We start from the raw sequence: 14,320 nt of genomic DNA, 5'->3' as shown, positions 1-14,320 counted from the left end.
CAGTCACCATCTGCAGTGATTTTGGAGCCCCCAAAAATAAAGTCTCTCACTGTTTCCATCATTTCCCCATCTATTTGCCATGAAGTGATGGGACCAGATGCCATGACCTTCATTTTTTGAATGCTGAGTTTTAAGCCAGCTTTTTCACTCTCCTCTTCCACTTTCATCAAGAGGCTCTATACTTCTTTGCTTTCTGCCATAAAACTCATGAATTTTGCCTAACTAAAAAATTTGTGACATTTTGATTCCACTTGTATGACTTAGTATGAATAGAATGCTAATTTCTAATTAAAAAAATGAGATATACAACAAGCACCAAAGGTTTACTGAATAGCACAGGGAACTATAGTTAATATCTTGTAATACTCTATAATGGAAAATGATTTCATAAATAATACATGTGTATGTATACAACTGAATCACATTGTGTGTATTTGAAAAATTTTAAGTCAACTATACTTCAATAAAATATATATATATATATATATATATATATGTTTTTTAAGCACAGAGAATAGAAGGAAAACAGAAACCAAAGAGAGAAGGAAAATAACTCCATGGTAGTTAACTGAGTTTCTTTAGACAAGTCCTGAGAACTCAATATCGTCATTTGAAAGTGAATGACATTTATACCCAAGTGGAATGTCTATGGGTCAGCAGTAAGAAAACAATCAAGTGCTGAGAACACAGCCCAGCTCAAGTGCTGCCCCCAGATACCCTTGCAGACTTTCAGCCAGATCCCCCACCTCCACCCCTCCTCTAGAAAGTCCACCCTGATCACCCTGCTCACTTGGTAGCAAGAAACCCAGACTTTCTGTTGAGAGAAAAGGGGACACCAGACAGATAGTCTGCAAGGACACAGTCTCGTCAGGGAAATGTCTCCCCTAAACTGCCAACCTTCAAGGTCAGAAGGTAGGGGTGAGGGATGGAAGAGACTCATCTGATTAGCTGGGTGAGGTGAAGAAGGCAGGTGGGACTTCACATCTAGGAAAACACCCTGGACTCTTCCCCAGGGTCCTGACAATGGGTCTCCTCTCACACAGAGAGAAGAAGTAAACAAGAAATGTGGGCGGTACCTCTGTCCCCCACACGCTCCTTCACCCACTCGGTGGCCACAGCGACGCTCTCTGTCTTGGTGACGTCCAGGATCACCGTCTGCAGCCTGTCTGATGTCTGGTTCCTCAGCTGCTCCGCCCCTTGCTCCGTCAGACACGCAGCCAGGACCCTCAAGCCTTGCAGGTCCAGCTGCCTGGCCAGCTGGTTCCCGAAGCCCGAGTCACAGCCCGTGATGAAAACGAACTTGTCCCGGAGGTGGCTCACCACCTGCCTCTCCCGGTACCAGCGCAGGAGGTAGTACAGGACCACGAGGACCGCAAGGTACAGCCACATGGCTTTGCAGGAGACGGACACACACAGGTTGTGGTGAATAGGGTCTGGTTAGTGATCAGACAGGAAGAATTAAGAACATGCACCAAGCTGGTTGGCATGGAGGCTCCAGACTCTCTGGCATGGACGTCTCAAGATTTTCCTGTTCACCTTCTTCAGTGAGTACTGCTGACGACGATCCCAGTGCTTGCTTTTTGGTACTCTTAGCCCGCTTCTCATCGATACCATTGCATTTCCAACACAAAACCTTAAGGATGACAATACCTTTCCCAGCCTCACTTTCCTGGTCCTCCCACTCCTCCCTGTTTCCCTCTGCCCACCTCTCCCTTCTCAATCCTCACACCCACACACACATTAGAAGTTTTGCATTCCAGATTTCATGGTTCACAACCAAATGGTTCCCTTTTTCTTACTGAAGCCTGTGACCTGGGTCCCCCAGGTTATTTTACATTACAGGAGGCTTTTTCTAATGAAGATTCATATAATGGGAATACACTTGGAATCAAGACACACATGACTTCAAAGCCCAGCTCTGCTGCCAACTAGCTGTGTGACCTTGGCAGCTGGTGAGCCTCTGACCAGCTTTCCTCTCTGGCTCAGCTCACAGAAGTCCCCTCAGCCTCTCTAGGATTAGAAGGAGAAGGCAAAAGGGAATAAGGTTTCTCCTGATACAGTGGCTCTCTGGACCAGAAAGATGTTCAGAAGAGCAGTGTGGGTGTGTGAGGCAAAGAGAGGAGACACGAAGGGAATGAGGGGACACAGGCAATGGTGAGACTTCTCCCAGATGCTGGGACGGGTGTTGGAAGGACTCACGCAAAGCTGCTCTAACAGATGTTCCCCTTTCACTCCAAGAAGATGTTCTGTCCACATACCTGGATGCTGGGTTCCATTGCTCTCTTTCCTTGTGCGGTTAGACCCTGCCCTGCCAGGCACCACGGACAACATTCAGACCACCCAGACATAGAGAAAAGCCTGAATTGAACCTTGATGTCATATCATTAATTGGAATGCTAACTCCACCAAGCAGGGAGTTCAATAATTGGAAAGGAATTAGTTAAATTTGTATGGAGGTTATGGTGGAGAGGAGGAACGAGCTGCCTGCTCAGGAGACTGAAGAAAGGACCGGAGACTGGACCCCAGAGCAGCTGTGCATGCAGGGGGTTCACAGAGATGGGGAGGATACTATTCAGTAACGGGGCTGGACCACCAGGGGCACTGAGCTGGTGAGCGAGGCAGGGGCAGAAGGAGCCGGGGTCAGTGCCCTGGACATCTCCTCACCATCCATGTTTATCACAGCTCTGACTCCAGATCAGGAAAGACAATGGGCACTGGGTGGAAGGAGAGGATTCCCCAGTGACACAGAGGTTCAAATGCCCCTGGAGCCCACCCCAGCAGTCAAGATACACAGAGAGGAGGACAGATTCAGCCTCTAGTGGTCACAGCCACCTGCAGGGTGCTGACTGCCTCCTGAAAGGAGTTGTCCCTCAGGTGGCCATCTGCAGCAGTAATGGAAAGGATCATCCTGCAGAAAGCAGCTTGTGCCTGCTTCCTGGGTGACCAGCAGGACCCTCCTACAGGGATTCCCCAAAGGGTGAGGAAGAACAAGGCCAGGGTGGAGGATGGTGCCCTGGAAACTGTCAGGAAGCCAAGGGGACATGCAAGTCTTTTACAAACACTAACCCTGTTAAAGACAAAGGTTGTGGTTTCTTTACTTGGAAAAAAAACTGAAGATTTTTTTTCTCTGACCATGAATTCCTTCACCATAAATTCCCACAGGTCCATACAGCAGCCTCTTTCCAGTCCTCACATCATCAGCTTCCCTTTTGTGAGTCTTGAAATTCATATGATGACTTCTGGGGTCTCAGGAGCTTCAAACTCCTGTTCCAGGTGGGTACAATGACAAGCAAGTCAGCAGAGAGCAGTAAGAGGCAGGGGCTGGGGTGACACTCACCTGGAATCGGAGGGGCCAGAACAAGAAATCTCTCAGGCACAATTCTGTTAGGGAGACTCACTGACAAAAGTCTCTGCATCTTATGTCCTTGGAGGGGTAGTTTGGCCAGATTCCAGGTCCAAACACCTGACCCGCATGTGACCCAGAGTTGACGCACATACCCCTTGGTGTAGCCTCAGAGCATCTCAGCGGGGAGCACTGTCAAGCTAAGGCCACCCTCTACCCACTGCCTGTTCTACACCCAGGACACGTCCTCTGAGCAGGTGGAGGTTAGGTAATAGGGGAGCAGGAAGGGGTAGGGAGTGAGGGCAAACTGTGCAAGCTTGTTTCCAGCTCCACTGTCTGAAGTGGAGACTCTAAAATGTGGAGATAGGTCAGTGTGTTAAGGTGATTGGAGGGGTTGGGGAGTCACTGACCACAGGCAACTCACAACGGCCAGGACAGCCCAGGGAAAGAGTGACAGCACCTTCCCTTTGGCACTCCTGTGGATCTTCATAGCATGGGTTCCTGCCCCTGCATACGTCCATCAGAGCAGACCTAGCTCCCACCTCAAGGAAGGTGGCCTGGAAAAAGCAGGAATGGGGCTCTGCTGAGGGTCCAGGCTGAGAATGTGAGCTGGTGTGCCCTGCACCTTTTTTCCAGTGCATTTGTTGTTCTGCCTTGTCTGAGTTGGGGACGATGAGTCACAGTCCCCAGAGTTGGCCATGGAACTTATCTCAGTGCAACCCTGAGTTCCCCAACCCCTTGTAGGACCAGCAAGGAGAGTCAGGGTTTGTAACCTCACAAGTCCTCTGACATTCTGTAGAGGATTGCTGGAGATGAGTCCAGACCTCCTGAACACAAACCCTCAGGGCATAAAGTGAATTAGTGATGCTTTACTTGATTTCAGTTGGTTTGGTAGGTCTGGCGGTGTGTGTGTGTAAATAAAAATATGAAAACATAGGGTCTTCAAATCAAGCAAGAAGCCCTAGATTTGCATTGAAGAGGAGAACGTGGATCGACCTTGAGGGGCTGACACACCACAGCCTGAAGGATTCAGAGATCCTTGAGGATCCTCCCGGTCACATTCATCTCTTCAGCAGTCCCCTCTCCGACACCAAGCCTTTAAAACAGGTTTGAGTTTCAGGGGCCATCAGCATCTGACCTCGTTCTCTGTTTGCTTGAAAATTGTGATATTGTTCCATAACATAAGGTTCCTGTAAACATGCCATAATCTCAGTTTTGAACAAAAAGAGATAAAGTTTCAGTTTTTTAGTTGACTCTTGGAGAAGTCCCTCCCACTCCAATTTGCCCTCAGCCCAGGTATCTGTATGACTGTACAAATACCTTCTCCACTGAGTCCATACTCAGACCATCATGACAGCAGAGGACACACAGAGAACAAGGGTCTCTGGAAGCACTGGGACACCAGGGGAATTCCTGCCCTGCACACAGTAGGTGCTCAGTAAGCGTTAGCAGAAAACATAAGACCGGGCTCCAGAAGTGACTCTCACGCTCCTCCACTGGAGGGTGGGGGAAGGGGATCTGGGCTGGGGGACCTGGCAGGTGGCAAAGGATGGAGGGTAGTGATTCTACAGGAGGGGATGGCAGGAGGACCGCAGGGAGGCTTCTGGTGAGAGAGAGGCTACATGTCCCCAGGGAAGGGTTTGGGCCCTGCCTCTCCCTTACAGACCTCTCCTTGTTTGCCCATCCTTGTGCTAATCCTGGGATCCAGGTCACACGGTAAGCCCCAGAAAGACACATTAGCCCCTCACTTCTGCAGACAAAGGGATGACCTCACTGCCTTCTTCAGACCCTCCTCAGGTCACCCCATGCACCCCTACACGTCCGCGAGGTCACCTGACTTAGTCTCACAGATACACACCCACCACTGCCCAAGGCCGTGGTCACAGTCACCGGGCCTGGGTAAACGTGTGGTCAGCTGGGTGAGGTGAAGAAGGCAGGTGGGACTTCACGTCCAGGAAAACACCTTGGACTCTTCCCCAGGGAGCTAACACCGGGTCTACCCTCACAATGTGGGAGGTCTCTCTTACCCCCACACTCTCCTGCACCCACTCAGTGGCCGCAGCGACGCTCTCAGTCTTGGTGACTTGGTCCAGGTACACCGTCTGCAGCCTGTCTGATGTCTAATTCCTCAGCTGCTAGGGCCCCTACTCAGACAGACACGCAGCCAGGAACTTCAAGCCTCGCAGGTCCAGCTGCTCAGCCAGCAGTTTCCCAAAGCCCGAGTCACACCCCGTTATGAAGATGAACTTTTCTTGGAGGTGGCTCACCACCTGCCTCTCCTGGTAACAGCCGAAGAGTTAGTAAAGGCCCACCAGGACCACCAGGTACAGCCACATGGCTTTGCAGGGGACAGACACACACAGGCTGGGGTGAAATAGAATCTGGCTATTGACCAGAGAGGAGGAATTAAGAACATGCACCAAGTTGGTTGCCCAGTCAACTTCCAGACTCTCTGGCATGGAGTTCTCAAGATTTTCTTATTCACCTTCTTCAGTGAGCATGACTGACTCTGATCCCAGTCTTGTTTCTTGGTACATATAACCCACTTCTCATTGATACCATTGCATTTCAAACACAAACTTTTAAGGATGACAATACTTTCCCAACCTCACTTTCCTGGTCCTCGCACTCCTCCCTGTTTCCCTCTGCCCACCTCTTCCCTCTAAATTCCCCCTCCCCCATACAAACACACACATTAGACCCTTGCATCCCAGGTTTCATGGTTCACAATTATCTTTGTCCTTTTTCCTGGTTAAGTCTCAAATCTCGGTCTCCCAAATCTAGTGGAGTTTCTTACAAAGGGAACACACCTGGAATCTAGACACACACACACGTGGCTTTAAAGCCCAGTTCTCCTGCCAACTAGCTGTGTGCCCCGGGCAGCTGGCTTAGCCTCTGACCTGGTTTCCTCCTCTGGCTCAGCTCACAGAATTCCCTCCTGAAAGACTAAGTCCCCTCAGCCTCTCTAGGATTAGAAGAAGAAGGCAAAAGAGAATAAGGCTCTCCTGATACAACAGTTCTCTGGACCCAAAAGGTGTTCAGAAGAGCAGTGGGGGTGACTGAGGCAAAGAGAGGGGACACGAAGGGAATGAGGGGACACAGGCAATGGGGAGACTTCTCCCAGATGCTGGGATGGGAGGTGAAAAGACTCAAACGAAGCTGCTCTAACAATTGTTCCCCTTTCATTCCATGAAGATTCCCTGCTCACAGGCTTGGGTGCCAAGCTCCATCACCCTCTACACACTCTGCATAGACTCTGCCCTGCCAAGTACCACACCCAGCAACCAGACCACTCTGACATGGAGAAAAGACTGATGGAAAAGCCTGGTTTCACAGGGACCAGGGGTCAGGGTGGGCTTCCCTTGTGGTTCAGCTGGAAAGAATCTGCCTGCAATGCGAGAAACCTGGGTTTGATCCCTGGGATGGGAAGATCCTCTGGAGAAGGGAAAGGCTACTCACTCTAGTATTTTGGCGTGGAGAATTCCATGGAGTGTATAGTCCAGGGGTCGCAAAGAGTCAAACACGACTGAACAACTTTTTTATTTTTTTATGGGATGGGGTGGGCTTCCCAGGTGGCCCTAATGGTAAAAAACCTGCCTGCCAAAGCAAGAAACATAGGAGACGTGGTTTTGATCCCTGATTCGGAGAGATCCTGTGGAGGAGGGCAAGGCAAGCCACTCCAGTATTCTTGCCCGGTGAAACTCAGGGACAGGGGAGCCTGGTGGGCTGCAGTCCATGGGATTGCAGAGAGCCAAACACTGAGGCAACTTAGCGCCCATGGACGCATGGGATGGGGTCATCAGTAGGGAGGTCAGTAAACCGCAGTGACTGGAACAGAATCAGCTTATTTGTATGAGGGGGTGGAGAGGAGGAGAGAGCTAACCGCGCAGGAGACTGAAGAAAGGTCCTGAGACTGGACCTCAGAATGGCTAGGCAGAGAGGGGGTCCATGCGGAGGGGGAGAATACCATCCAGGAATGGGGCTGGACCACGAGGGGCATGGAGCTGGTGAGAGGGGCAGGGACAGAAGGAGCTGGGGTCAGTGTCCTGGGCATCTCCTCACCATCCACGTTTATCACAGCTCTGACTGCCGAGTCAGGAAAGACTACAGGTCCTGGGTGGAAGGAGAGGCTTCCCCAAGGACGCAGAGGCTCAGATGCTCCTGAAACCCATCCCAGCAGCCAACAAACACAGAGGAAGACGCATTCAGCCTTGAGTGGTCACTTCACCTGCAGGAAGCTGATCGTCTTCCTGAAAGGAGTTGTCCCTCAGCAGGGAGTTGGCAGCAGTAATGGAAAGGATGGTCCTAAAGAAAGCAGCCTCTGCCGGCTTCCTGGGTGACCAGCAGGACCCTCTGACAGGGACTCCCCAAAAGTTGAGGAGGAAGAAGGCCAGGATGGAGGATGGTGCCCTGGAAACTGTCAGGAAGCTGGGGGGACATGCAAGTCTTATACAAACACTAACCCGGCTGAGAGAAGATTGTGGTTTCTTTACTCAAAGTAACAAGACTTTTTTTTTTTCCTCAGTGACCTTGAAAGCATCAACCATAAATTCTCACAGGGCCAGGCAGCAGACTGGTGCCAGCCCTCAGGGCATCTGCCTCTGTTTTGTGAATCCTGAAAGTTACAGTGTGGGTTTGGGGCTTGTCAGGAGCTCCACACTACATTCCAAGTGGGGAAGACCACAGGAAGATCAGCAGGGACCCGAGACAGGAGGCTGGGATAACTCTCACTCACCTTGGAGCTGCAGAGCCCACAAGAAGACATCTTTCAGGGCCCACCCTGTCAGAGAGACTCACTGACTAAAATCTCTTCATCTTTGATCCTGGGAGTTGCAGCTGGCCCACATTTCATTCTCAAAATGGACAGACAAGTCCTGTCTTCATGTCCTAAGGGTCTGATTCTGGCATGGAGATGGTATTAGGGTTGGGGAGCCACTGAGCTTGTTCTCCAAAACCACCAGCATGGCCAAGGGGTGGAGGAGGGAGGCTGCCTTGTGGCTGCTGCGAGGTCTCTGGCATGGGTTCCAGCTCCTGCTCACACCCATCATGCCAGACCTGGCTCCACCCCCAAAGAAGGCAGCCTGGAAGGAGGAGGACGGGAATCCGCTGAGGGCCCAGCCTGAAGACTCAGCTGGTGTGCACTGCACTTCATTCTCAATGCATTTGTTGTTCAGCCTTGTCTGAGTTAGAGCCCTTGTGTCACAGATCAAATGGGTGGCCATGGAACCCATCTCAGTGCAGCCCCGCATCCCCCAACCCCTTGTGGGACCAGCAACGGGGGTCAGGGCTTTATAACCTCACAAGCCCTCTTGACATTCCGGAAAGGATTCCAGGGGGTGATTCCAAACCTTCTGAACACACCCTCTGAAGACATAAAGTGAATCAATGATGCTTTATTTGATTTCATTTGGTTTGCTGAGACTAGTACTATTAGTGTGTGTCATAAATAATAATTTGAAAATCAAGTGCCTTCAGTTTAACCATGAAGCCCTAGCATGCATTCTAGTAGGTGAACTTTTCAAATGAAATTTTAGGGAAAAAATAATCCATGGAAATTCTTGTTTCCAAGATGGATCAAAACCTGGTTTATGTGCCCAAACCTGCCAAGGCCACCAAATTGGCACCCAGGCTATTGGATCAGGCAGATGGACACCCTCCGCTGTCAATAGACACCTTCAGTGAAGAGGGGCTTTTATCCCCCTGCCCATCATTTCCATCCTGGGGAAGAGGGAGACAGAACATGGGAAAGATTCATCTGAAGAGGTGGACAGAGCCAAAGCACAGGGGACCGAAAGCCCCATTGTTTCATGTCCTCCCCACAGTACGGCTTTTCACAGATAATGTGTGTCATAACGCACAAGGGACAGAATGAAGACGTGAGCATCTGACCCCAGTTCCTCAAGCACAATATGTCTCTTTCTTCCTAATTTCTTAGAGTCCTAAGCAATGAGCCAAACAAAGCCTAGGGATTGGGTGAGGAGTGAGGCGGAATGTGTGTTCTGGCTCCGTGAGAATCCCCCTCTCCATTCTATTTTCCTCCCTCCATGTATCCTCTCCCCACCCACAACCCAACTCCTGCCTATCACGCACCCCACTCTTGGATTACAGGGCCTTAGCAGGCTTGGGGTAATTCCAATACATCATGAGATCCACCAGGAAGCTGGGCATATAGCTCATGGGGAGATAGAGGAACTTGGCGTCCCAACCAGCTGAGTATCTGCTGCGGGGATGGCAGGCGGTCAGGGCGTGTTCCATGCAGTTGGTCACCAAGGACAGATTTCCAGCCCACGGTGCCTTCAGAAAATCCGACATCTTCATTACTGTCCAGAAGGAGACACCATCCTAGTTATTCCCATTTTCCAGCCCTCCCACTTCCAGCTCAACTTGACTTCCCCCAAATTCTGTTCTCTTCCAAAATCATGGTCCATATCATATCAGTATATTTCACTGCAATATGTCCTAGCACTTTGCAAAAAATACACTTCAACACTAAGTTAGTGCCCTCTAGTACCTTTCCAAGGAATACAAATACTACATACTGGAGGTCTCTACCCACCCTAGAAACAGAGGCACCTGAAAAAGGGAGGTACTAACACAAGCTTGCCATGATTCCAGGGATGTATCCCTCTGTGGCATCAGTCTCCTTTCCAAATTAAAAGCGTTTCGAAGCGAAACTGTTCTCTAAATCTACCAAGCCTCGATCCTTCACTTCTGTCACCAGTTGACCAAACAGAGACCCTGGGGATGAGCTCATATCTCCTCTTTGTGAGTAACTCAGAGCGTGGAGGATAGGATTGAGACTGGAGGAGTTACTAATGATGTATTTCTGAATATTTTTCCAAAGCCCACAGCTTACTCACAGTCTGGAAGATAGTTGTCTCCATAGAGTTCCTGGATCTCTGGGCTGGAACGATTCCATGCTGTCTGGAGATTTTCATGAAATGCCTCGTCTTGGGTCATATTGGTCAGGAAGTAACCAGGCTCAATTATAGCCACCTTCACTCCGAAGTAGGAGAGCTCCCTCCTGTAATGTAGACAGGATGAGGGGCAAGGACTTGAGAGGTTGTGCAAGCAGAACATGAAAGGACAGTCAGACACCAGTACAGGCCTGGGTGAGATGGGCTGGGAGCTCTCAGAAGTTGAGAGGCACAGAAGCCAGGGAGAGAAGCTCATGGTGATGTTACTGCTTCTTTATAGAGTTTGACCATTTTCCCAATTATTATACACCCTGTGCCTATCAGCTCTACATCTGACAAACTGTGCTACAGAGCATCCCTTAAACGCTGCCTCCTCCTATTCCTCTCACTCCAATCAATCACCATGTCTGTATATTATGTCTTTCCATAGTCCACATCCCCAGTCTCCCCTCTCTCACTCCAGTAACCCTTCTGTCCTCTAAGGAGCATCCACCTGCCTGTGGACAGAATTCCCACACATCAGAGCCACCCTCTCTCTGCAACCAAAGGTCTCTACCACTGATTTGACTACGTGGCTCCCTTGACTAATTGCTTCAAGGGGTACACTTCCCCCAAGGGCTCCCAGAGCCTAAATACCACAGCAGCTGAGCACATGAAAGGCCTGCACAGACAAAACTATCCATTATTGTGCCTCCAATAATTTCTGACCATGGGCCTTCCTGCATGACAGTAATAAGTTGAATCAAACTCTATAGGTCTGGGACCAACTGGGGTTGCAAAAGACATGAACATGCTTCCCATCAAAAGACATACACAGTAAGTGAGAGGGACCTAGAAGGAAGATGCATTAGGCCTGTGATATATGAAAATCCCTGTAGAACACCCCCTATTGCCCCCTTCCCTACCTCAGTGAATATGTGGAGAAGAAAAGAAGGGCCTCCCTCCCAGACCATCACCTGAGGGAGTCCGAGAAGGCCTCCACGCCGTACTTGGACATGCTGTAGCCTCCACCAAGAAGAGCCAACCGGCCCATGACGCTGGAGACATTGACCACACGGCCCCTCGCCTTCCGCACCAGGGGCAGCAGACTCAGGGTCACATCAATCACTCCCAACAGGTTCACCTCCAGACAACTCATGAAGTCCTGTTTGGTCAGCCACTGACTGGGTACCATCATTGTGCAAATGCCGGCATTATTCACCAGACCCCAGAGTCCTGGGAAGAGTGAGGATGAGAGGGCAACACTGTGTGGTCCCAGGAGAGAGGACTGAGCCACAGTGCCATTCACCCTCCAACCCGGAAGGACTTTAGGAGAGAGGCTGCAGGGGAGGGGCTGGAGCAGACACCAACACACTCCTGGGGGTCTGGGGAGTCCAGACCCTGTGAGCAGTGGGAGGACAGGAGGTGTGCCTTCCTCCCGACTCGGTCTTCACATCCTGCCCACGGCCTGGTGACAAGGAAGAAGTATCCCAGTGTTGATGAAGGCAGGTATTGAGCTTGAGGAAATCTAGTGGGTCTATAGTCTGGAACTCAAGAGTGAAGTTTTGGGTTTTCACAGTCCATGGTGTCTTTGAAAGGGAAAGTCAGTGAGTTGTGTACAACTCTTAGTGACCCCAGGGACCCCAGGGACTATAGAGTCCATGGAATTCTCCAATCCAGAATACTGAGTGGGCAGCCTTTCCCTTCTCCAGGGATCTTCCCAACCCAGGGATCAAACCCAGGTCTCCCACATTACAGGCAGATTCTTTACTAGCTGAGCCACAGGGAAGCTCAAGAAGACTGGAGTGGGCAGCCTTTCCCTTCTCCAGTGGGTCTTCCTGACCCAGGGATTGAACCAGGGTCTCCTGCATTGCAGGCAGATTCCTTACCAACTGAGCTATCAATGGTGTCTTTGAACACTAATAGATATTCCCCAGCTTTCAAGATTTTCTGACAGCTTCAGGACTGAGTGCTCAACAGTTAGTATGAGGAAAAGAGAGGAAACATAGACAATGAGGATGGGTGGGGAAGTGAGGATAAAAGGAATCAAGAGATGAAGACAAAAACAAAAAACGATGACCGTAACTGAGTGCAGATTGGTTGGGTGAAACAGACCTGAGATCTCAGGATTGAAGGAACTTAGTGGCAGACCTGGTATTGACCTCTAGGACCTGGGCTTGAAACACCTGCACTTCAATACTGAGCAATGTGTCTCAGGAATCTGGAGAATTCCAAGGGCTATTTTGGGGGAGGGCAGGGATGCCTCTCCTTACTCTTAACACCCAGAGCACAGAGTTCACCCCCTACCCCAGAAAACTCCACCTTCTCCTCCCACTCACACAGGAGGCCACCCTGGCTTCATCTTCTTGGTGCAAATTCACCCAGCTTAAAGGAAACCACTTGCAAGAATCCAAGACACAATCCCAAGGTTTTAAAGTAAACCTTTAGCAACCATAGGCCTCATGGCAGCAGCAGCAGGCATTCGAGGTTGCTGGGGTAAGGGAACCAGAAGTTCCACACAGAGAGCTGAGTCGCTACCCTTTTCAGCAACATGCTTGACTTGTACAATGAATACAGTCCAATCATCTGTTATCAAAGACACAATCACCATACATGATTATAGTGTAGGGACTTGGGTAGAAGCAAGTTTGCAGAAATATCATTTCTGTGGAGTATGGTGAATACAAGATAGGAAATAATAATGTATCATACCATGAAATACTTTTTAGTAAGTGATGCTATTTTAATGTGTAGTATTTTCTCAGTCATAATTTATGATGTTTTTGAAGAAATTTTTATCATGTTCTAAATCTATTTATTTTTATATAGTAGAAAGAAAAGGATAAATATGTGTAAATATAAGATCATGTATGTCAAAACACTAATAACCCTTATCTCTGGGTGGTGAGATTTTTAGAGTGTTTGGCATATCTCTAGTTTACATAGGCAGATTTGTAGGAATTTAAAAAAAAAAAAAACCAGTAGAGAAAAGCAGAAAGCAGAGAGAGAAAGTGACTCCATAGTAGTTACTTGACTTCCCCTAGACAAGCCCTGAGAACTCGATATTGTTATTTGAAGATAAGTGACATTTAAAGCCAAGTGGAATGTCTATGGGTCACCAACAAGAACATGATCAAGTGCTGAGAACACAGCCCAGCTCAAGTGCTGCCCTCCGACCCCCTTGCAGCCTTTCAACCAGAGCCCCCACCTCCACCTCTCCTCCAGAAAATCCACCCTGATCACCCTGTTCACTCAGTAGCAAGAAACCCAGACTTTCTGTTGAGACAGGAGGGAATACCAGACAGGGAGTCTGCAAGGACACAGTCTCATCAGGGAAATGTCTCCCCCAGACTGCAAACCCTCAAGGTCAGGAGGTAGGGGTGAGAGTTAAAAGAGGCTCGTCTGATCAGCTGAGTGAGGTGAGGAAGGCAGGTGGGACTTCACGTCTAGGAAAACACCTTGGACTCTTCCCCAGGGTCCTGACAACCAGTGCCCCTCACACAGAAAAGAAGTAAACAAACAAGAAATGTGGGCGGTACCTCTGTCCCCCACACGCTCCTTCACCCACTCGGTGGCCACAGCGACGCTCTCTGTCTTGGTGACGTCCAGGATCACCGTCTGCAGCCTGTCTGATGTCTGGTTCCTCAGCTGCTCCGCCCCTTGCTCCGTCAGACACGCAGCCAGGACCCTCAAGCCTTGCAGGTCCAGCTGCCTGGCCAGCTGGTTCCCGAAGCCCGAGTCACAGCCCGTGATGAAAACGAACTTGTCCCGGAGGTGGCTCACCACCTGCCTCTCCCGGTACCAGCGCAGGAGGTAGTACAGGACCACGAGGACCGCAAGGTACAGCCACATGGCTTTGCAGGAGACGGACACACACAGGTTGTGGTGAATAGGGTCTGGTTAGTGATCAGACAGGAGGAATTAAGAACATGCACCAAGCTGGTTGGCATGGAGGCTCCAGACTCTCTGGCATGGACGTCTCAAGATTTTCCTGTTCACCTTCTTCAGTGAGTGCTGCTGACGACGATCCCAGTGCTTGCTTTTTGGTATTCTTAGCCCGCTTCTCATCGATACCATTGCA

The 14,320-nt window shown here is 49.9% G+C and overlaps 1 protein-coding gene across 1 annotated transcript; it reads right to left on the bottom strand.

The window, feature by feature from the left end:
* Nucleotides 1-9,445: 9,445 nt before the first annotated feature.
* LOC128047931 (retinol dehydrogenase 16-like) lies at nucleotides 9,446-14,091 on the bottom strand. The gene is made up of 4 exons (XM_052640356.1): nucleotides 13,779-14,091; nucleotides 11,217-11,475; nucleotides 10,204-10,367; nucleotides 9,446-9,663 (listed from the first exon to the last, which is right to left on the bottom strand). Exons 1-4 carry the CDS (start codon nucleotides 14,089-14,091, stop codon nucleotides 9,446-9,448), a joined length of 954 nt encoding a protein of 317 aa, XP_052496316.1.
* Nucleotides 14,092-14,320: the final 229 nt, after the last annotated feature.

This window comes from Budorcas taxicolor, chromosome 5, assembly GCF_023091745.1.
Source record: "Budorcas taxicolor isolate Tak-1 chromosome 5, Takin1.1, whole genome shotgun sequence".
Taxonomy (NCBI): Eukaryota; Metazoa; Chordata; class Mammalia; order Artiodactyla; family Bovidae; genus Budorcas; species Budorcas taxicolor.
Note: the sequence above shows the minus strand (reverse complement) of the source record. Positions and strands in the feature narration are given on the sequence as shown.